This window comes from Dromiciops gliroides, chromosome 1 (assembly GCF_019393635.1).
Source record: "Dromiciops gliroides isolate mDroGli1 chromosome 1, mDroGli1.pri, whole genome shotgun sequence".
Taxonomy (NCBI): Eukaryota; Metazoa; Chordata; class Mammalia; order Microbiotheria; family Microbiotheriidae; genus Dromiciops; species Dromiciops gliroides.
This window is the reverse complement of record NC_057861.1, coordinates 108,424,536-108,448,772: the sequence shown is the minus strand read 5'-3', so window position 1 is coordinate 108,448,772 and position 24,237 is coordinate 108,424,536. Positions and strand designations below refer to the sequence as shown.

Below are 24,237 nucleotides of genomic sequence, written 5' to 3'. Positions count from 1 at the left end.
CAGACTGGCCAAGAAATTCTTAACTTTCTTTGATGACAATTTTACCTTTTAGAAAAGTGGAATAAGTAAAGAGAGGTTTAACTATTCAGTACTAAATTCTGGCAAAGAAAGGACTGGTTCCAAAGTAGAACTGACAGGAACTGTCACTCCACAAGGGGGCATTGAGGATTCTTCAGAACAAAATTCTAGCGATCCAATCATCACTCATTCTGATGGGGAAGAAAAGGAGGGATATCTGAAAAGACTGAAGGGGCTGAATGGGAGCCATACATCACTCTGGTAAGCCCCCAGATGAATGGTGAATTTCTTAAGCATTTCTATGAATACTTGAGCAGTGGGGTAAGCACAAAGAATTATTCTGCAGAGGATTTTGAACAATCACAGAGACTTCTTTTCTGCCAGTGAGTGTGATTTTTAAGGAACTTGGGAAAGCATGTAATCTGGATACGTAAACAAGTGATTAACTGTATAAAAAATGACAGCTATATTTGTCATTTATACATATTTAGACATTTATCATTTTATATTTTAGACACTTGTACATTTATATGGTGCTTTAAGGTATAAAGGGTTTCTGTCCCAATAATACTATGAAGCAGAAGTACCAAAAAAGAATTATATCCAATTTACAGAAAGTAACCTGATGATTAGAGAAATTAAGTGACTCGCTCTTGATCATTTAGTTAGTAAAGGCAGAGCTAGCATTTGAGCTTAGACATCCAAAGCCAGGGCCTTTTCCACACTATGCAAAAAGATTAAATTAGCCGGGGTGCCCAAGATTTAGTGAAGCTCAAATATACTTACTTGGGGTCTGTAATCCGTAGTATTTCTCTGCAGAGCCGACCAATAAAAGTTACAGACTCATCGACTGGGGTGAATTTTGGTATAGGAATATGAGTAGACTGATACATGCTTTGCCAATCCTGAATCTAAAAGTGAAAACCATAAGCATATTTTGGGTTAGGGGAGATGGATTTTTTTCTTAAAAAATAATTTACTGCTACAATCGAAGCATTAAGAATAACAAAAATAAATGCTCCTTTTATTTCGAAGTCCAAATTAGTATAACAATGCAAGCCAATTCCTTATACTTTCTGTACAGATGAGAAAAAAAAATTACCAAATTTAAGTGACCTTACAGTCTCACAAGATTGGGAAAAAGTTAATTATATGGCCTGAGACATGTCGTTTTTGCCCTATGAATACGATCTTTCTCTATGTGTTTATTATATTATTATTAATTATTGTTACCTGTCCTATGGGAGTAGTTTAAGTGTACATTTATAACCATTACCCATGATAAACTTCTATCCTCAAATATGAAAGTGAGATGGAGTATGGGATATGTCTAGTTCTATAGACTAAAAAACTTGAGAGCAGTGACCATATAATTATTAAATTATGGAACAGGTTATTGGAAGAAACTGTGCAACCCACTTCACTGAAATTTATATAAAGCAGCTCTAGCAGAACTCGTCTTCCCCCATGGCTTCTGTCATCTTTACATGGTGACGCCCAAATAAGGATCTTGGGACTCGACTGTTGAGCTCTAACTGGACCTTTAAAAGGACCTGCTCAAGATTGATGCCTCAACGTCCTGCCAACCCAAACTGAATCCTTCTAAAACTGAAATCACCATCTTCTTCCTGCCCATTACCATCCCAAACCAAATCGTCCTCCTTATTTCTCTATTTCTTTTTTTTTGTCTTTTTTTAAAAATTTATTTTAATTAATTAATTTTTTGTGGTGAGGCAATTGGGGTTAAGTGACTTGCCTAGGGTCACACAGCTAGTAAGTGTCAAGTGTCTGAGTCTGGATTTGAACTCAGGTCCTCCTGAATCCAGGGCCGGTGCTCTATCCACTGCGCCACCTAGCTGCCCCTCTTATTTCTCTATTTCTACTAATGGCATCATCATTCTCTGAATCCAACTGATTTGACACCTCAGAGCAATCTTTATATACTTCCACATTCAAGGAGTTGCTGAGACCTGCTGACTTTTCCTTAATAATAACAGCTGACATATAAAATTTTAAGGTTTTTACAGTGTTTCGAATACATTATCTCATTTGATCCTTACAATAACGTTGGGAGGTAGGTCTTTCAGGTATTTATTATTAGCTCCATTTTACAAGTGAGAAAACAAATTCAGAGAGGTTTAAGTGATTTACTGAAGGTCACACAGCAGGTAAGCACTTCATAAATGTTTACTGACTGAGATTTAAACCTGAGTTTTTCCTGATTCCAAGTCCAGAGGTCTGGTCACACAGATATCTGCCTCTCCTATGGTATTGTTCATCCTTTTTTTTTTTTTTTTAACTTCCAGGGCCACCAAGCTAGTTCAGATGACCATAAAATCACATATCTAGGGCAGCAAAGGACCTCAGAGGTCAGCTAGTATAACCCCTCTTTCTGTAAGTGGAGAAAGCAAGGCCCTGGGAGTTTCATTGATTTCCCAAGGTCAGGCAGCATACCACTCTCCCCCAGTCCTACAGGCTTAGTAGGCGGCAACAGTGGAGTGACTATTACTTTGTTACCAGCCCGTTTGGCCGGGATACCATCCAATGGGCCCTGAAGATGTAGCTACTTTGGGAAGTTTTTTCCTCCCAACTTTCCTGCCAGTGCTGTCTTCCTCTTTACCCCGTCCTGGCAGAACGCTGACCCTCTATTGCAACTCCTTTGGGGAGGAATACAGAGTCCCGGCTCTGTTTCTAACCCACTCCCCCCATCTGCCCTGAGGCTGACTGTCTTATACTTGTTTTCTTCCTCAATCAGAATGTGAGGTCCTCCAGAGCAAGGATGATTTTGTTTTTTTCTTTGTGTTCCCAGTGCTTTGCTCATTAAATAAAATCTCCACTCAGCAGAACCTCCCATAATCTGGCCCCAATTTGCCAGGTCTTCCCTGTCATCTCCCTGCTTCCATCAGCTTGTTCAGGCTGTTTTCTCCGCTTGGAATGCTCTCTTCCACTCATCTTCACATACTGAAATCATTCCTATCCTTTAAAGCCCAGCATGAATGCCACCCACATATGAAAACTTTGATTATCCTGGTCACAGATGATCTTTCTCCTCTGGATTCCTATAGGCCTTGAATTGTACACAATATAGCACTTATCACAAATTATTTTGTATTGTAGCCATTTGTCTATTTTTAAAAAATCTATTAGTAGATTGTAAGCTCTGCAAGGGTCATATTTTATTTATTTTTAATTTCCTTGAGGTTCCCACTATCTCAGACAGAGTAGGTACTAAATATTTGCTAAGTGACCAATTCACATTTTTGGCAATTATTTTAAGGAGTTTTAAAAAAATCTATTTTTGGTATTTCTGAGTCTTTTGAGTTTCTGTATCATTAAGGTTCTGATATGTACAAAATTCACTAAAATAAATCATCAATCTGTAAATTAAATACCTTTGTTCTTAAGAAGTTATTGCACTCCTGCTCCACATTATAATTGATAATACGAGATACTTCTTCCTGCCAAATCTTGAGACCATAAATATTGACATAGTCCTGGATATATTCAAAAGAACGATGGAATCCATCCATGGTAGCTCCCATGTCCTTCAACTTGGGCATCAGTTCACTTGCCTATGCAAAAGAAAAAAAATTAAGTTTATTAAATGGGGTAGGTTGTATGTTTTACTCCAATTTATATCAACATAGAAGAAAAGGTAGAGGTGACATTAAATGATTCCTCAACAAGTATGCAAAGTCAAAGTTTAAAACAACTTTTTAAGAAGCTGCTTTCTAACTCATCTTGGGGAGCAACAATTGTCAAGTGAGTAGAAAAGAATGCTAGTTTCATTCCTTTTTACTAACATAATTACTGTAAAAAAGATGTCCTGAAAAAATCTAGTGTAGGGTGACCTTTTTCATAACTTATTTTCAAGGCTAATTTAGTATAAAAATTCACTTGCTAATTACATCTGTAGTCTTAAACATTTAAAACCAAATATATTTGAAATATTTCTCACTTGTCAATTCTGGGCCCCTTCTCCTGATACAATGAATCACATTCTCTAACAGCTAAAGCAAAGCAAGGTCACTTAGGAGTCTGGGATGCCTTTAAATGTGGGTGATTTTTCTGGCTCTTAAGTGTTAGTTCAAAATATGAATATGGGTGGGCTAACAAATGATGGGAGGAAATAGTTCTTTGTTTCTTTTTTAAGAACTAGGCATTAAAATATGAATGGATAACTTTTGTTGCACAATGATGTAAAAAATCATACTCTGTCCTGATTTCTGTGGTGCAGACAGAAAAGGGACTGTTTTAGACTGCTCTGGTGGTACCTTGGCTCGAGGGTTAAAGATGAGTCCCCTATGAAGAGCAAGAGCGACACGTTTAACCAGCTCCTTCCTTATCCCATCTTCTAATAATTGCTTTGGGTCCACCTAAGTCAGAACCAAAAAAATGGCAAATAGGTTAGGAAAATGAAGACAAACTCTTTAAGAATCTAATAGAGGCTAGCTTCTAGAATGACAATAAGGTTGTTCTCAAACTCATAGCTGAAGACTCTAGGCTTTCTCCCCCAATCAATTCCTTGTTTGGGACGTGGTTTGTTTGGGGAACATAGGGACACTGATAATTTTGCTAGATGGAACTGTGATGGTGTTTGCCCTTAATGAGATGTCAAATTGCTCTGAAATTGTCACATTTATTAATTCATAATTATAAATGATCAATTTTTAATAATTAATAAGATGAATAATTAAGAGAAATGAACAAGTATCTAATCTTGGCACTGGAGAAGAGTGGCTGAAAGAAACAATGAAATGGATCTGAACTTAGATGAGTCGCATTCACAGCAATGTACTTTAGGAGAAACTTAAGCCTGTATGTGGACCATCAGAGAGTGTATGTGTACACTGGGCTGCTTTGAAGACTCAGTAATGTTCTTTCCTCAGAGAATCGTTGGCTTGCTATTCTATTAGGTGCTATGTAACTTGCAGCTGTGGCTAGGGAGACAATAGAAGCAAACAATCTTCTCTTACCCTTACATATTCTCAGGGTTTGATTCTAATTCACTGTTACCAGTTCTGACCTTTGGGGCTGAGCAGAACAAGTATAATCACTCTTTTTTGTTTGTTTGTTGTGTGTGTGTGTTTTTTGAGCCAAGGGTCACACAAATAGTGTCCGAGGCCTATTTTGAACTCAGATCCTTCTGACTCCAGGACCACTGACTCTATTCACACTGTGCCACGCAGCTGCCCCTAATCACTCTTTAAATAACTGAACTCAACTGTTATGTTCCTAAGCCTTCTCTTCTCTAGGCCAAATGTCCTCAGTTCCTTCAATGACCATTCTCCAGTCCCCTCACCATCCCAGTTGTCTTCTTTTTTTTTTCCTAAATTTTTTTATTCTTTTGTGGGGCAATGAAGGTTAAGTCATTTGCCAAGGTCACACAGCTAGTGTCAAGTGTCTGAGGCCAGATTTGAACTCAGGTCCTACCTGAATCCAGAGCTGGTGCTTTATCCACTGTGCCACCTAGCTGTGCCCCCAGTTGTCTTCTTTTGGATATTTTCTCCTTTGTCTGTGTCCTTCCTAAATATGGCAGTCTGAACTAAGCACAATATTCCTAATGCAACCTCATCAGGACAGACTTCAGATGGATCGTCCTTGTGCCCAGTCCAGTTAGTTTGCCATACCTCCCTTTCCCCATACTTGATTGCTTCATTCTTTGTGTATGTTACCCTAGTGCCTAGCACAATGCTTGGCTTATAAGAGGCAGTTAATAAATGTTTACTGATTGACTGTGAAGTTGACTTTTAGAATCTGAATGCAGGACTCTATAATCTCTGTTAACATTTCATCATTTTTGATTTGTCCTGCTGTTCTAGCCTGCCCACATGATTTTGGATCTTGTTATACAGTATCTAGTTTTGAGTCATCAGCAATAGCTACATTTCTCAAAAAAGGAATGCAAGGATTTGGTTAGGTAAGTTTGCCACATTCCATGCCATACTCTATGCCTAAAATCTCCTCCTCTACATCCTCTTCTTACACTCTTTCCCTATCTTTCACGGTGGTTCAAACAACACCTCTTCTCTAAAACTTCTATGAAGTTCTTTGTTAGAAATAATCTTTTGTTTTTTCTGTTGCACTTTTTCATTCTCATCATCTATCATTCTGCATTGTGGTTACTCTACATTGGTGTCTATACTGTGTTCACGCTGCATATCTCTCGCCTGAATCTGCACTAAACTTTAAGCTTCATGAAGGTAGGGACTATGCCTTGATTACTTTTCTATCTATCCCAGTGCCTAGCACCATACTTTACACAAAGTAGGCATTCAATAAATAGTTACCAAATGAATGAATCAGTGTAAATAGTATAGTTTGGAAAGTAAAAAGATCAACAAACTGTAAGTCACTATTATTCTTCAATGTAAGGGACTAAAGATTTTTTTCTCTTTTTTGCAGGGAATATACCAAAAAGTGTTGTTCCAATATCCAGACAGTTCCTGAAGCAATATATGCTATTTTCTGTACAGATGTAGAACCAAAGAGTAACAAGACCAACCGTGAGCATGCTATGAAACAAGGCCTTACTATCCCTTTCCATTGTTAATATACAAAGGAAAATGAGGAACAAGAAACTACAGTGAAGCAATGGAGACAGGACTTTCAACTCCTAATTCCTAATCCTGCATGCACACAGAAGTGTGCCAACAGAATTGGCCGTATTGTGTAAGTCATAGTAATTTTCTATTCGTGGGCAAGTGGACATGAGCAGTAGAATAATTTGCTTTCTGACTCTGAAGGTAAGAAAGGGTCCACAGGGTGTTATTACCTTAATAATGCCAACCAAAGTTGTTTTCATCATTAAGATGCCTTCAGTAAAGATGGAAATAGCATGGGTAAGCTTGGCGACCTTTAATGGAAAGAAACAATTAAGATAAACCATTTTTACAGAAAGGAAAAGAAACACCAATGACTGGCTAAGTGGCTGAAGGGAGCAGTGAGGTGGGTGTCTGTGTCTTCATCGTTTGGCTGAACTGATTAATGGTAATGATGCTAGGCTGGACTCTAGGACTGGTCCTAACACCCACTAATCGTTTGACTGTGGTTAAGCCACTTAACTTCTCTGGGCCTTGGGTTCCTCCATTGTAAAATTGTAACATGAGGGGCAGCTAGGTGGCGCAGTGGATAGAGCACTGACCCTGAAGTCAGGAGTACCTGAGTTCAAATCCAGCCTCAGACACTTAACACTTACTAGCTGTGTGACCGTGGGCAAGTCACTTAACCCCAATTGCCTCACTAAAAAAAAAAAAATTGTAACATGAGGGAATGGGACTAGATGATCTCTAAGTCTCTTCTAATTATATTTTAAGAGTCTGAAAATGCTCTTATTCATTCTTAGCCTCCCAACTTCCTCTCTGAAAATCAATGAAAGACACTTAACAAAGGAGGCAGATGTGAGGACTCTGTCCTAAATGCTGACAGTTAGGAGAAGGAAGGCAGGCCAAGCTCTTAGATTGAGGAATGGGTGCTTGAGTTGCCATTGAATTCATCTGAATACTTAGCATGAATCACAGTTTTGTTCTCAATTTGCACTACATAGCTTTTAAAATCTTTTGTTTAAGCTCAGGGGGGAAAAACAGATGGTCTTTGAGGCATCAATGTTGACTGGATTGACTATTTAGCTTAGAGAGACTATATAACCTGAAGAAAATTTCAGTAATCATCTTTAAGAGAAGATCATATAGAGGACTGTAATTACCTGTGGCCTAACTCCAATGACAGTTGAATAAGAGCAAATGACCTTAAAATCAAATCTGGGGAAATTGGGTAATAACAAGATGAAGGTTTCCCCAAAGCCAGAAGTTGTTAAGTCATGAGACTATCAAAGAGGGGGAAAATGTCCGTCCCAGAAGTCTGTAGAATCAAGGTGGATTTTCATGTGGGTGGGATAGAGAGCTAACTGAATGGCCTTGGGGTGATATTATGATATCTGATTCAAAACACAAAAATGTAAAACTTTAAATGTCAAAGGAACCTCATATCGTGGGCTCAGTTGAGCATAGTCTCTTAGTTTGTCTTTGTCTAGGCGGGTAGGTACTTCGATGATATCATGGGTTTGAAGCTTTATGATCTTCAGAAGAGAAGTAAACATACTTTCTGGAATAATTTGCAAAACCTTGAAAGAAGAAATAAAGGGGAAAAAGCATTAACTGGATAGCCCCAGTGTCACTGAATATCTTTGTTAAGATGAAAGGAGGGGCTATCTGCCTATAAATTCCCTCTTCTCCCCAATTACATACCTTATAGCCTCTCTACATCATCACATCTTTTCCTCCTTTATTCTTGTCTCTGAGGAAGAGGTAGCTCTTTCTTTTTCCAAGGCCGGTCTTCCTGTGCCCTGGATCCCCTCTCCTCTTGCCTCTTCTATCACTGATTGTCTCATATACACATTCAAGATCTCCTTCTAATATCAATCGCTCACTGTATACTTGCTCTTTCACCAGCATCTACAAACATGTCTTAGTTTATCCAGCCTTAAAAAAAAACTTCACGTGACCATGCCCATCTCACTGTCTCTCCTTTTATTACCAAATTCATAAAGAACCTATTCTTGCTGTCTTCTCTTTCTCACCACCCACTCACTTCTAAGTCTCTTGAAATTTTGTTTCTGACCCCATCTATTGCCTAGAACTTTTCTCTTCAAGCTAGTAAATGACCTTTTAAATAACTTTTTTACCTGATGAATGTGAAGGCCTTTTCTAGATTCTTATTGTCCTTCACATTTTTACAGCTCAGTTACTACTGATCCCTCTCCTTTCCACCCCTGGCTCCTGAGAGGCTGCTCAGTCTGGGTTCTCTACCTGGATTTCTGACTGTTTCTTCTGAGGCTCTATCTCCTGTCCCTAATGGGGGGTTTCCCAGAGGGCTGTCCTGGGCCTGCCCGCTTCTCTTCCTCCACATACCTTTTTTCAGGATCTTGTCACTTTCCATGAGTTTAAGTATCATTTTTATGTAGATGACTTCCAAATCTAGATAGCCCTCCCTCATCTCTCTTGAATTCCAGTTGTGAACCATCAAATGCCAATCTGAATCACTAGCTCTCTTCCAGCTACATTGGTCTACAAGCTATCTCCCAAACTCAATACTCCATTTCCTACTTCCCACAATCCAACAAGCCATTTGCTCTTCAGAATGTACTCTCCTTTGTCATCCTCTCAGAATACTTGTGTTCCAACAAGGCTCAACTAAGTTACCATCAGTTTGATGAATCCTTCCCTGATTCCCACCAGACATTTACAATCTCTCCAGCCTCAAATACCTTTGTATTATATTTGTCTGTATCTACGTTGTAATTCTCCAATAAAAACTAAGCTGCCCAAGGGCAGTCAGTTGGTCAACACGCATTTATTAAGTGCCTACTATGTGCCAGGCACTGTGCTAAACTCCGGGAATACAAAGAAAGGCAAATACACAGTCCCTATTCTACCAGGATAGATAACACACCAATAACTATGTATATAAAATGCATATAATGTAAACAGAAAGTAAACTTAAAACTATAGTGTTTTGTTTTTGTCTTGTATCCTCAGTGTCTAGTCCATAGTAGGTACTTAATAAATGTTTACTGAATTGAACTGGCAAAGGATTAAGTAAGTATGATTAAAGGAAATCACGCTAAAGAAATTTAAGATTAAATGTCACAACGCAGAGAAGACTTGGGTTCCCTTTGCTCTGGTTCTCATGAGACCTCCCTAACTGAATGTGTAAGATTGGCCAAGCCACTTTCACCCTGGGGCCTCATTTTTCTTATCTATAAAATGGGTTGATTTTAGAGACTTGTCTCTAAATCTCAGTTCTGACTCAAGTTCAGTCAGGTCCACAAGTATTTATTAAGTTCCTACCAAGCTAAGTGCCGGGAATACAAGGAAAGGCAAAAAACAAAACAAATGCTAAAAACCTGGTCCCTTCTCTCCAGGAGCTGAGTCTAATGGGAGAGACAACTTGCCAACAACTATGGCTCAGATCCCCCAACTATGAATCAGGAAATATAGTAGAGGAAAAAAGGCTTGGAAAGTAAAGGTACTATTTGTACAAAAATATTCATAGCAGTTTTCTGTAGTGGCTCATAATTGGAAATCAAAGGGATGCCCATCAACTGGGGAATAGCTAAACAAGGTATGGTATATGATGGGGATGGAATATTATTGTGCTATAAGAAATGACAAGCAGAAAGACCTAGAAAGACTTGTATGAACTGCTGTATAGTGAAGTGAGCAGAACCAAGGGAACATTGCGCACAGAGACAGCAATACTGTTTGACAAAGAACTGTGAATGACTTTACTCTTCTCAGCAATACAATGATCCAAGACAATCCCAAAGGACTAATGATGAAGCATATTATCTACCTCTAAAGAAAGAACTGATATTGATGGAACACAGACTGAAGTATGATATGCTATTTTTCACTTTTATTTTTTTTCTTATACAAAATTACTAATATGGTAATGTTTTACAAAATCGTACATGTATAACCCATATCTGATTGCTTGCCGCCTCAGGAAGAGGGGAGAGGAGAGGGAAGGAGGGATAAAAATTGGAAACTATATATAAAATGTTTATTACTTAAAAAAAGGGGAAAAAAAGAAAGTAAAGGTACTATATACATTCAAAAGAGTATTATCAGCATGTCTTCCAAAGGAGGACTTAAAGAGTAAGTATATATGCATTCTTTTTAAATGGAAAACGATATTTTTTAGTTAATGAACATTTTAGCAACTAAACTAAAATCAAGGAGAACAGACTCTGGCTTATTTTAATAAGGTATTCTTCACTCACGTCATAATGACAATGGTTATTATGTAATAAAAATTAAGTACATCATAATAACTTCTTACCTTTCTTACATAGGAAACCAGTTCTCCAGAATAATACTGGGATACACTGAGAAGGTCAGGGCTATTTGCCTGATTGATTCGAAGAAGGGGCAAGTCAAGGGCAGAGGCAAGCTAAAAATAAAGGAAGATTAGAGATAATTAGAAATTATTATACTCATTTTACAAATGAGAAAACTGAGGCTAGAAGAGATTAAGTGTTTGAGGTAACATTTGAATCCATCTCTCCCTGATTCCAAGTCCATATTCTATCTACTGTACCACCTAGTTGTTCCAGTTATCCATTGGTAGCCACTACATTTTTTTCTTATAATTTTAACCTATGTATTGTTAGTGGGGTAGTGGAAAGGAATCTAGCATAGTCATCAGGGGCATAACATCTTCAGAAAAATCAGTTTCTCCAAAATGAAAATGGTGTTCTTGTCCTCTAGTGCATTACTCAGTTATGTACTTGGCCCACCAAGATATGGGTGCAAAGTTAACTGCAAAATTGGGGTAAAATTTCCAGGTCAAATTGAGATTCTGATGGAATTGAGGGAAGATTAGATGAGGGAAAGTCTCATTCTACAAGCATTTATTTATCTATTTATCCATTTATCTATATATTTATTTTATCTGTTTTGTATATATATATATATATATATATATATATATATATATATATATATATATATATATGGCCTTTTTTCTTTTGGGGGGGTATGTCTTTTGGGATATAAACCTAGCAGTGGTATTGCTTGATCAAAGGATATACAGTTTTATAACCCTTTGTGTATAGTTCTAAATTGTCCTCCAGAATGGTTGGATCTGTTCAGTTCCACCAACAGTGGATTAGCACCCCAGTTCTCTCACATCCCACCCAACATTTTTCTTTTTTTCTCAAAGGTATGAGGTGAGTTCTTTTAATTTGCATTTCTCTGATCAATACTGATTTAGAGCATTTTTTCATATGACTACATATAGTTTTGGTTTGTCTGAAAACTGTCTTCATATCCTATGACCATTTCTCAATTGGAGAATTACTATTATTCTTATAAATTTGACTTAATTCTCTAATATATTTGAGAAATGAGGCCTTTATCAGAGATACCTGTTACAACAATTCTTTCCCAGTTTTCTGCTTTCCTTATAATTTTGGTTGCATTGGTTTTGTTTGTGCAAAAGATCTTTTTATTTTATATAATCATAATTATTTTACATTTGGTAATGCTCTCTATATCTTCTTTGGTTCTAAATTCTTCCCCTGTCCATAAATCTGACAGATAAACTATTCCATGTTCTCTTAATTTGTTTATGGTTATCACCCTTTGTGTGTAAATCATGAATCCATTTTGAGCTTATTTTGATATATGGTGTGAGATGTTGTTCTATATTTAGTTTTTGAAATGCTGTTTTCCAGTTTTCCCAGAAGTTTTTGTCAAATAATGAGTTTTTGTTTCAAAAGCTTAGAACTTTGGGTTTATCATATAGTAGATTACTATAGTCATATGCTATAGTATAATACATACCTATTCTATTCCACTGATTCGCTACTCTATTTCTTAGCCAGTACCAGGTTGTTTCAATAGTTACTGCTTTATAATACAGTTTGAAATCTGGTACTGCTAGACCACCTTCTTTCGTATTTTTTTCATTGATTCCCTTGATATCCTTGAGCTTTTTTCTTTCAGATGAATTTTGCTATTATTTTTTCTAGATCTATAAAATATTTTTGATAGTCTGATTGGTATGGCACTAAATTAGCAGATCAATTTAGGTAGGATTGTCAATTTTATTATATTGGTTCAAGCTATCCATGAGCAATTACTATTTTTCCAATTGTTTAGATCCAACTTTATTTGTGTGAACAGTGTATTATAGTTGTATTCTTATGGTTCCTGGGTTTGTCTTGGCAGGTAGACTCCCAAGTATTTTATATTGTCTACAATTATTTTAAATGGATTTTCTAATTTTATCTGTTGTTGCTGGATTTTGTTGGTAATATATAAAAATGCTGATGATTTATGTGGGTTTATTTTGTATCCTCCAACTTTGCTAAGGTTGTTAATAATAATTTCAAGTAGTTTTTTAGTTGATTATCTAGAATTTTCTAAGTATAACATCATATTGTCTGCAAAGAGTGATAGCTTTGTTTCCTCATTGCCTATTCTAATTCCTTTAATTTCTTTTTCTTCTTATTGCTATAGCTAACATTTCTAGTACAATATTAAATAATAGAGGTGATAATGGGCATCATTGCTTCATCCCTGACTGTACTGGGAAGGCTTCTAGCTTATCCCCATTACAGATACTGTTTGCTGATGGTTTTAGATAAGTAGTACCTAATAATTTTAAGGTAAGCTTCATTTATTCCTATGCTCTCTAGTGTTTTTAATAGGAATGGGCGATGTATTTCGTCAAAGGCTTTTTGATGCATCTATTGAGATAACCGTATGATTTCTGTTGGCTTTGTTATTGATATGGTCAATTATGCTGATAGTTCTCCTAATATTGAACCAGCCTGAACCATTGAACCATTTTCTTAAGTATTGACTTCACCTTCTACTCTCTAAAGAATAAAAAAGAACTGAAAGAGTAATAGGACCTGATTATGCATAAAGAAAATAAAAAAACAAACATGTAACCAATCAACAAATGCAAGACTACATGCCTATACAACATCAAAAGTCTTCCAAGTGTCAAAGTTGGTATAGGAGTAGTTTTATTATGCTCCGTTTAAATGTGAATTAATAAGAATACTGTAGAATATTATGATTTAATTTTTCTGGCCCTGTAGGAACATCCTCTGTAAATGCATAATATTCATTAGAAAAAGATCAGTCTTTAATAAAAAATAAAGTGAATGAGAAAAAAGCATTCTTATTAAGTATTATGAAGGATACGATTTCATCTGCAATTGTAGCATAAAGCTCCCCATCCATGGCAACATTATAGATGTTGTTGGAGAGGATTTGTGTTTAGATCTGAGTTGGACTAGATGACCTCTGATGTTAGCCTTTCAATTCCTAATTCTATGGTTCCATGATTCAAGAGTGGAAGTAGGTAAGCAGGGAATATCTCTTTGAATATCCCTAATAGAGCAGATGACAGGGGACATGTTCCACCAGCAATCTGAGTGGCTAAGAACTATGGCAGGGAGGGACTAAATGGTATTGAATGATGGTGGACTGGGCATCCAACATGAAAGCCGCCAAAGACCATCCTTCCATTTTGGAGAAACCTGTTCTACCATTAAAGCTAAACCTAATGTTCACAAGTCAAAGAACTCCTCCAGAATTTATGCATTCAATTAAAAACCCTAACTCTGTTAACATTTAACTCCTGAGTACAGACAGCCAATAAATAAACTCCTGGATCTCATAAAACTTTAAAATTTTTTTTAGTGAATAGGAAACAATAGGACAAAGAATCCCGATAAAGACTTAGAGAAAGTGACTAAAAAAATTAGAATATTTTGTGAATTGAAGCTAATTGATTTAATTGATTAAATCTTTAAGCAAGTTTAATTGGTTTTCTTGATAGTAAGACATTACGAATTATATACATTTTTTTCTAAGGAATTCCCATTTTTATATGTTAATTTTAGCAACAAATATTTATGTCTTGTGAAACTATGTCTGGTAGTTTAGAATCTGAAAAAAAAGTACAACATAATTGAATTTTCAAAGAGGAAAGAATCTAGGGGTGATTGAATTAATGAGGATAACAATTAAAGAAGACTACCAGCAGTTGCCCTACTTACCTTTAAGAATGTAGCTCGAAGTTTAGTGACCATGGAAGGGTTAACCCTTATGCTTTCTTGCATGATGAGAGTGAAACTGAAAAGAACAAAGTAATGAGAATGTCTCCTGGGCTCTTTGCCAAAAAGATGTTCACCAGTCTTGTTAACAGAGAAAGAATTCATATTACCTGTCAATTAACTGCCAGGCAAAGGAAAGGTCACCAATTATCTGCATAGTGATCAAGACCTCCTCTTTAATGTTAATCGTTCTGATCATTTGATGGAGAAACTTCCGTGTGTCAGCAAGAAACTGACACACTTGAAGATTGGACTCTAGCTGGTGAAATTCTTGAACCTGAGTGATGGAAAAAAATTTAATATTAACTTTACTTAAAATTATGAATGCCTTGTTCTGTGCTGATTTCCCCAGAAAATAAATTTAAATATGGTCCATTCCTTACAATGGTAACAGTTTCTTAATAAGACCTGCCTGGGGACATATTTAAAATTATAACTTTAGAAACTGTTACATAAGCAGTTATAAAGGGATGAAGAAGTGCTGATGTAGGTATCCAGATAGAAATGGTTTCTTGATCACTAATTGTGCAGCATACATAAACATATAAAACACTCCCCCTCACCTTCAATTTTAGGAGCAAGAATTATAATTTTCTCATTTTAGAAATGGAAACCTCTTAATTTCTGATGACTTCTTTTTTTTTTTTTGGTGGGGAAATGAGGGTTAAGTGGCTTGCCCAGGATCACACAGCTAATAAGTGTCAAGTGTCTGAGGCTGGATTTGAACTCAGGTCCTCCTGAATCCAGGGCTGGTGCTTTATCCACTGTGCCACCTAGCTGTCCCCAATTTCTGAAGACTTCTAGGGTTGTTAATGAAGGACAAACTTTGGTTTATACTTATCTGCTATTAAATTTGTTTGATAATAATGTACTGTGGTAAAAACCTGGACCCCAATATTTCGGCGAGTCACCCAATTAACTCTCCATATATTAAACATGACCCCCACAGTATAAAAGAAAAGAACTGATCTGTGTATAAAAAGCATGCTAACTGCCCAGTTATCCTGTAAAGACTTTCCTTACCTCTTCTAATGCCTGTATTAACTGCACAGTTTTTCTGCCAGCAGCAGTGGAATCATCATAATTTAAAGACAATATCTGCTTTGAGATCTCTCGGAACCAAGCCTGTAAATTTTCTGGTAATGAGTAAACAAAAGGAAGATATAAAGTTCCTTTAGCTGCAACACGCTGAAGGATACTTCAGTTTAAACTCAATTCAGTTCATGATTAAGCATTTACTATGTGTCCAAAACTAGGCACCCGAATTATGAAATAAGTATACAGTACAGTCCTTACCCTCAAAGAGCATATACTCAAGTTAAAGACTAAAGATTCGAGGAATAAAATAATCACCTAACAATATAATTTTCAAAATGTGTGGTACATACAGAAAATAAGTATTATGAGAAGAGGGAGGGGAAAAATCAGAGTGGGCAGCTTCACGGAAGAGACGCAACTTGATCTGGGTTATGAAAACTAGATTAGCTTTGTAAAGATGGGGCAGTAAGAGGTGAGGGACAGTCTAGATGGAGGCTACAATCAGAGCAAAAGATTTGGGGCACAATGACAGTGACCTATTTTGAGAGAAAATGAGATCAGCTGACAGTGTGAGTGATGCAAAGGGCTTACTTAGGTTGGGCTAGATGATCTCTGAGGTCCTTTCTTATTCGAATTTTATAGGTGAGTGATGATGGGACAAATCTGGATACACTTGAATAAAACTTCCTTTTTATGTCATGATTTTTTGGGGTGTATCTTCAAAGTGCTTTCTTTGTAATACTTCATTTTATTATCAGTCTTATGATTTGCATTCTATACTGCTTAAAGCACTGGCAAATCATTTCAGAGTTAGCAGCTACCATTTTTTTTCTTTTTCTTTTTTTGTGAGGCAGTTGGAGTTAAGTGACTTGCCCAGGGTCACACAGCTAGTAAGTGTTAAGTGTCTGAGGCCGGATTTGAACTCAGGTACTCCTGATTCCAGGACCGGTGCTCTATCCACTGCGCCACCTAGCTGCCCCAGCAGCTACCATTTTAAAGATTCAGTAAAGGACTAAAATTTCCTTAAGGCAAGGAAAAGGATATTTCAAAGGTTAAATTTTTTAAAAAAGATAAAAGACCACTGAAAATATTATAGACAGGTAGGCTTTGAAAAATATTGGAAATACAAGAAAGAGAATAGGAATTGAGAGAGTAACCAGCTTGGCTCTGTTTCTCTCTCTCTCTCTCCCCCTGCTTCCTGGATTAAAATGTAGGATGTTAGTAAGTACTTTTTCTAAAAAATGTGTTTCTGTAAAGAATGTATTTTTTCAAGCTAGGGGTTGATTCTATGACCCATAAGGTCCTGTAAAAGGAAACAATACAACAAACCGAATTATTAGAACTACCAATTACTAATTATGTAAAACAGTACAACTAAGTTGAAAGTGCTATAAAATGGGCATAAATATAGTGTGCACATTGACTGCTAAAAGAGCTCTCATACTGTGAAGCATGTAAAAATACAACACTCCTGGACTATAATTTTTTTTTCCTGAAGCAAGCAAAGGCCCTCAAAATTACTCAACTGACTTTGTTCTGTGCTCAGATTTGGGAACATTCTTTTCAAAAAGAGTCTGGTATCCCTTTTGCATGCAAATTCAGACTGCTCACTTTTGGTGAGGTAAGTCATCCAACGGACAAGCAAAGGCAGGGAGATTTGGAATCTGAGAATTGTCCATTACTGTGTACCAAACAAATGAACTGTGATGTGGTTAAGGGTAAGGACTGCTTGTAATCCTCTTCTGTGACCAAAGAGGTTAACAAATCAAGAAAAATAGTGGTTTGGGATTGCTATTTGAAGACATAGCCAAGGGCTGATCAGCAGAAATGAAAAAGAGAAGAGCAAAGGGGTCGCTGTCTTGCCAGCTCTTTAGCACTCACATTATACTTACATACACATCAAACACACCAACATTTTCTTCTTGAACAATTACCATTTTTCTCCACTCTTGTTAGAGGCTTTACTCCTGAAAAGACATCGGCAAGTTCCATCATCCTCTCAGAGCCTTCTTTCTTGTGATGCTCCCATTTGGCTTGTTTTTCTGAAAGCATCTGCTTGAACATCTGGCAAGAATGATAGAAAAGCCATTTGTGGTTGCAATAAAATTAATATTAAACAGTATATTGACAGGCCCTGAATGAAATCCATATTTTAATTGAGAAAATGTCCCTAAAGTAGCATTACTTAAGCTTTTATTCCAGAGACAGAATGGTGCAGTGGACAGCTCAGCAGCTGGGAGTCAGGGCAGATGGGTTCCTGTCCAAGATCTGGCCTTCTTTATCCAAGTGTCCTTGGGCAAATTACTGGATCCCTCTGGGCCTCAGTTTCCTCCTCTTTGAAGTGGAGGAGGTGAGTGTAGGATTATAGGATCTCAAAGGTTCTTTCTAATTAAGCAATATAATTGCTTAATTGTATTTTTTCCTTTGTTAGGAAAAACTACTTAATTGAAGAAGACTCCTGTGGGAGTAAGAAGGAAGATAGATCCCTGGGTAGGAGTGAGTTTTGCTTGGGGTTGTGGAAGGAATCTTTTTGATCTAGGCAGGATAATAAAGGATGATGAAATAAGGAAATGACAAAAAAATGGGGCAAGGAAGAGTGGGCTGTTACTGCAAAGATGAGCAAAGAAAGGGCAATAAATGATATAAATTAGAAATCAGAAAGCAGGTGAATTTGGCCTCATCAGTATCACAGAGATGCACCTGAGATTTGACTGATGGGCAGAATACAGTGATGAAAGGCTATAACATATCCAATAGGAACAGATTAGACTAAAAAAAAAAAAAGGTGTTGGGGTAGCACTGTTTAGCAAGAGAATATACTTAGGTGAGGAAATCCATAAACCAGGATAGGAAAGTATGGAAGATAACATGTGGATAAGTGTCAATAGAGGGAGAAGAAAAAAAAGGAATATTATAGTGTAAGAAGACTATAGGTCATCAGATGAGAAGAAGGAAATGATGAACTGGGGAAATGACAATAGAGTGATACTGAAGAAAGAAGGCTTCAATAGTTAGGGCTATCTGCTGGAACTGTCTCTGCTAAAAAAAAGAACTGGTAAGTTCTTGACTAGCTTTAAAAAAACCCCAAACTTCAGTTCTTCGAAAGGTAGAGGAATCAACAGAGGACAGTGCTATTCTGGATCTATTCTGTCCAATTAGGAAGAACTGGTTGCTAAAGCAGAAATGAAATGAAACTCGGATACTAGTATCTGAAATAACTCAGGTGAAAAACTGAGCAGAATTTAATAATTTCAAAGAATTCAGGGAAGGAACAAGTAGGATCTTGTGACCCAAAATTCCATAGGGGATGTTAGTCCAAGAATGATGTGATGCTGTCATGAATAAAATTCTGCTCAAACAGATGAAAATTATTCCAGTAAAAGGAAACTCTCTAAAGAGATGAATGAGGATCCACAGGGACAATACAGAATTAAAAAAGAAATGTGGTATCATAGGTCCTTGTAGGTTGTCAAGTCCAATACTCTCCTATTACAGATGAACATAGGAAAACAGAGAGGTTATGACTTGTTCACAGGATAGAGAAAACAGAAGTGAAGACAGATCTCTGATGCTATACACAGAAAAGTAGCATGATCTTGTACGAAGAGCATCACAAAAACTAAAGATCAAGACAAGGTGAGCCTGGTGATGGGTGCCATGGACAACACTAAGAAGTTCTGTACCTTTGATAATAGAGGCAGTAGAAGATCAAAGGAAAAAGGTCCATTACTTGCTATGAATGGGATGATAACAGAAGAAAGAAAGAAGGAAGAAATACTGAACTATTTTGCTTCTTTTTTCTTTACAAGAATTACATATTTGGGATAGAACCAAGATGGTCAAGATCTAGTTGAAAGCCAGGAAAGTGAAAAGAAGTTAAGAGAGCACCTTGAAACTTTCAGAGTTCTAGTTCTCAGGCACAATGGGTTGTATCTCAGACTAATGAAAACTGGAGTGTGTGGTTACTGAACCTCTCTATCAGTAATCATTAAAAACCATGGAAAATAGGAGAGGTAGCATAGGAACAGATTATACATGTATAATCTTAAAAAAAAAAAACAACCTCACAACCCAGACCAACCTTTCTAACCTCATTAGTTACTTCCCATCCTGTGCTCTACAGAGCAGCCAAGCTCTCTTACAGTCATGAGACCCCATTTCCCATTTCCATACCTTTGCATGGGCTACTGCTCATCCTTGTAATGACTCCATCCTTACTTCTACCTCACAAATCCCTTTCCTGGTTCCCCCAATTGCTAATGCCTTCCCTCAGTAAATGACTGGATTTATTCTGTATTCCTGTGGTTTCCTCCAATGGAATGGAGAGTCCTTGAGAACAGAGACAGCTTCATTTTTATCTCTGTATTATTGATTAAGCTAAATCACTACCTCCTGCGTGAGGCTTTTCTTGTTGCTCCCCCAGTTACTGGCACCTCCCCACCAACATTACCTTGTATATTTTGTACCTACTTATATGTGGACATGCTGCCCACCCACTCCAAACAGAATGTAAACTGCTTGAGAATAGAGAGCCTTTGTATCTCCATGCCAAGCACAGAGTATGGAATACAGTAGGCATTTAATAAATGCTCGCTGAATTCATGCATCAATCATGTAGGAAATGGTGGTTGAGCTGAGAAGGAAATGGGGTCTAAGAGGAAGAGGTGAACATGGATTGCACCCTCAGCATGAGGAGGGGGGAGAACAGCCTGTGCAAAAACACGGAGAAAGATGACAGAACATCGAATGCAGAGAAAGCAAAAAAGGCCACTTGGGCTGAACCTGAGTGCGTGAAAGAGAATCACTCACAATAAAAATGGAAAGCTAAGTTGGAGCCAAGTGGCAAAAGTTTTTAAATGATAAGCAGAGGAATTTGTGTTTGATTCTAGAGGTAATAGGGAGCCACTACCAATTACTGAGCAAGGCAGTTACACAGTTAATCCTGTGCTTTAGTAATATCACTTTGTAAGATATATGGAGGATGGACTGAAAAAGTGAGACTAGAAGCAGGGAGACCAATTAGGAGGCTACTATAATAGTCCAAGCAAGTGGGGAAGGCCTGAACTAGGGTGGTAAGGATGTTTGTGGAGAGAAGACAGATGCAAGCGATGCTGTGGAGGTTGAATTGACAAGACTTGGGGACTGAATGGCAATACAGAGCAAGAGCGAGGAGTAAAGGATAAGACAGATTATAACTTGGGTGACTGGAAGGATGTCAGTAGCTTCAACCAAAATAGGGCATTTCAGAAGAGGGGTGATTTTGGCGTCCCCAAGTTTCCTCAACTGTGGATAATAATCCCCCAGGGATCAAATGAGATACTATTTGTCAGTGCTTAGCCTAATACCTGGTACATAGTAATTTTTTAATAATTGCTTGTTTCTTTTTTCCCCTGTGTGTGTATGAGAAAGAATATGTTCTGTTTTGTCTATTCGTTTTAAGATGCTATGGGACATCCAGTTTGAAATGTACAACAGACAATTGGTAATGCTAGAATGAAGCTCAGGAGAGACTAGGGATGAAAGACTCATCTTCTTCACAAGAATCCTGCAAAGCAATACTGGAAGTACTGCCACACCCATTTTACAGGTGAGGAGACTCTGTGATCATCCATCTAGTAAGTGGCCTAGCTAGTCTGGGAGTGCTGGTGCTTTGCACATAATCAACGCCTAATTAATGACTGGTTGCTGATCCCAGAATGAGGCAGGACTCTGGTTTTTAAAATCAGAAGACGTGGGTTTAAGTCTCAGACATGCAAATTACTATTTCTATTTCCTTGGGTAAGTAAGTTCACTTTTCTGGGTCCATGGTTGTCTTATTTGAAAAATCAGAGAGAACAGATAATCCCTAAGGTTTCTTCCAGCTCTAAATTTCAATGGTCAATGACTTCGGGCATTTTGATTTGAAGTAAAGCATTTATGGTTTAGTGGAGAGAGTAGTAGACTGCAGTCTGGAAGACTTGGAATTCAAATCCTGTTTCTGAAAATTACAAGAGGAACTGTTATGAGCATGGATAAATCACTACCTTTATGAGCCTTGATTTCATCATCTGTAAAGCAGGGGACACTTAGGTCTATTTGAAGGACTGCTGTGAGGTTCAAACAAGATAGTGTATGTAAAGCATATGCTAAACTTTAAGGTGCTATGTAAATGCTTCTTCTTATGGTGATGATGGTCATTACTTTAATGCTTCCTTTATAAAATAATCATTTGTTACCTCTTTAAGTATGAACTCAAACTGGGCAGTATCGAGCAGCAACTGGAAGAGGATCTTTGGGTTGTACCTTGAGTCTGTCAGAATTTGGTCCTTTATTTGACGAAGGCGTTTGTTATTTGGGTCACAGGCTATATACGGGAGGGAAAAAGTTATCAATGTGCATAATGCATATCAAAATGCAATTTACATAAGCTCTTATGAGCACAGGGAGACTACTTAATTATTTGGTGGCTTCACCAACAAAATATTTAAAAATAAGAATGAATAAGCCTCAGCAATCACCTACAAACCAATAATCTCTACAAGATTTGCTGTCTCTGCCCTACTGAGGAGACAGTGGTAAAGTGAACATCCTCAAAGTCAAGCATCCTTTCCTCTCATTATTTTGAATTTAAAAGATTATTTCCTGATTTGAAGAATTAGAGCATGCTTCTTCCTGACAATTAGAAATAATATTCATAAGTTACGAATGAAATGAAAGGATCACAAATCTCAGACTTTAAAGGGACATCAGAGGCAAACTAGTTCAAGCAATTAATCAACAAGCATTCATTAACCACCTACTATCCACCCACAAGTGTGGTTACAAAGAATAACCTAACATAGTCTGAATAATCACCTCTTTTTATAGTTTCCCCAACAAGTGGTAATGTAGCCATAATTACCTGAGGTAGCCCATTTCACTTCTAGAGTGCTCTAATTGTTAGGAAAGTTTTCCTTGTATTAAATTTAAATCTGCCTCTCTGCAACTTTGACCCATTGCTCCTATTTCTAGCCTATGGGATAAAACAGAACAAGTCTATTCTCCTGTATGAGTGATAGCTCCTCAAATACCCCAAGACAGCTGGCTATCATGTCCCTCCTAAATCATGATTGCCAGGCTAAATATAAACACCCTGAGTTCCTTCAACTCATCCCCATCTGGTAAGATCTTTGAGGCCTTTGCTGTCTTGATTGCCCTTTTCTGCACATCGGCAACAGACTTTCAGTCTTCTAATAACCTGCCTTTTTCAGGAGATCTCTCCCCATCTACTCATAATCAGTCTGGACTCATTCTTCAGTGGTTAAAATAGTAGCTTCCCATCTCAGTGATGCTGAACCTGCAACTGAAGAACACGTCCCCTCTCCCTGCCCCAAGCCCTACTGTTTGTTCCCTCATCCCTCAACTCCGGCCCCTAAAACCCACTCTAAATCTGCTATCCCTTCCACTCTGTCCTTTGGGATATTTGCTACATAATTAAAAAGCTTCCCCTCATCTTAAACCTCTTCCTTTCTCACTCTATTTTCTTTCTTTTTTTTTTTTAACTTTGTTTTTTTTTTTTTTTTTTAGTGAGGCAATTGGGGTTAAGTGACTTGCCCAGGGTCACACAACTAGTAAGTGTTGTGTCTGAGGCCGGATTTGAACTCAGGTACTCCTGACTCCAGGGCCGGTGCTCTATCCGCTGCGCCACCTAGCTGCCCCGTCACTCTATTTTCTAGTACTCATTGAGACTCAGATCCCCTGGAAGACATAGTATTGGTACTAAGATTAAAATTGGTAAAAACAAAAAAATACTCAAAATATTAAAAACGAGAGATATAGAATACAACTGGAACAACCTAACCCTGAACTATTTATTGGTCACAAAGACAAATAAGTATAATATAAGCTAGAATGTTATCAGGACAAAAGAGAGATCCAGACAAAGTTCTATTAGAATTTTTCAGTTAGGAAGGAACAGTGGTGGCTTTATGGAAGAAATGGTACCTAGTAATGCATCTGGAATGAAAGATTTCAGTTCAAATAAGGTCTCAACTATTACTATCTGTGTGATTTGGGGCAAGTTACTTAACATCCGTAGGCCTGCTTTCTCATCTATAAAATGAGGACATTAGACAGATGACATCTAAGGCCTTTTCCATCTCTAAATCTGGGTGATCTATAATGTTAATATTCCTGAAGGACATATGGTGGATCTTTATTCAGTAGGAAAATGTGACCAATTTAGCTCAGGTCACTATCCTGGGAGTAAATTTCAGTGACTTGTTAAAATACTCCAAGGCTTTCCAGTGGTTACCAGAAACAGAAAGCATAAATGATGACTTGAACACCTAGGTCACTTCAGCCTCTATCTTGATGTACTTAAAAAGAACTGATTGTGAGACTGTTGTCCCCTCATGCTGACCAGGGGAGCAGGAAGACATGCACTCTCCCAGACTCCATTCCACTATAATTTTTCAAGCCTTAGCTTTAAAGAAAAAAACAACAACCCCAAACTCAACCCAGCACAATCTAGGATCAGGTTGTTTGTAGTCAAACACAGCTGAGTGGCTGTAGGGAGAAGGATG

The 24,237-nt window shown here is 37.5% G+C and overlaps 1 protein-coding gene across 3 annotated transcripts in view; it reads right to left on the bottom strand.

The window, feature by feature from the left end:
* WASHC5 (WASH complex subunit 5) overlaps positions 1-24,237 on the bottom strand; it is a 73,648-nt gene that overhangs the window by 22,040 nt on the left and 27,371 nt on the right. For all 3 annotated transcript variants that reach the window (XM_043976621.1, XM_043976620.1, XM_043976622.1), the window contains 11 exons: positions 21,910-22,037; positions 17,629-17,758; positions 15,680-15,792; positions 14,767-14,933; positions 14,600-14,675; positions 10,861-10,971; positions 8,000-8,140; positions 6,794-6,874; positions 4,293-4,394; positions 3,411-3,590; positions 805-929 (listed from right to left, as the gene is read on the bottom strand). In XM_043976621.1, the coding sequence (XP_043832556.1) occupies positions 805-929; positions 3,411-3,590; positions 4,293-4,394; positions 6,794-6,874; positions 8,000-8,140; positions 10,861-10,971; positions 14,600-14,675; positions 14,767-14,933; positions 15,680-15,792; positions 17,629-17,758; positions 21,910-22,037 (1,354 nt within the window). The remainder of the gene's footprint in view (positions 1-804; positions 930-3,410; positions 3,591-4,292; positions 4,395-6,793; positions 6,875-7,999; positions 8,141-10,860; positions 10,972-14,599; positions 14,676-14,766; positions 14,934-15,679; positions 15,793-17,628; positions 17,759-21,909; positions 22,038-24,237) is intronic.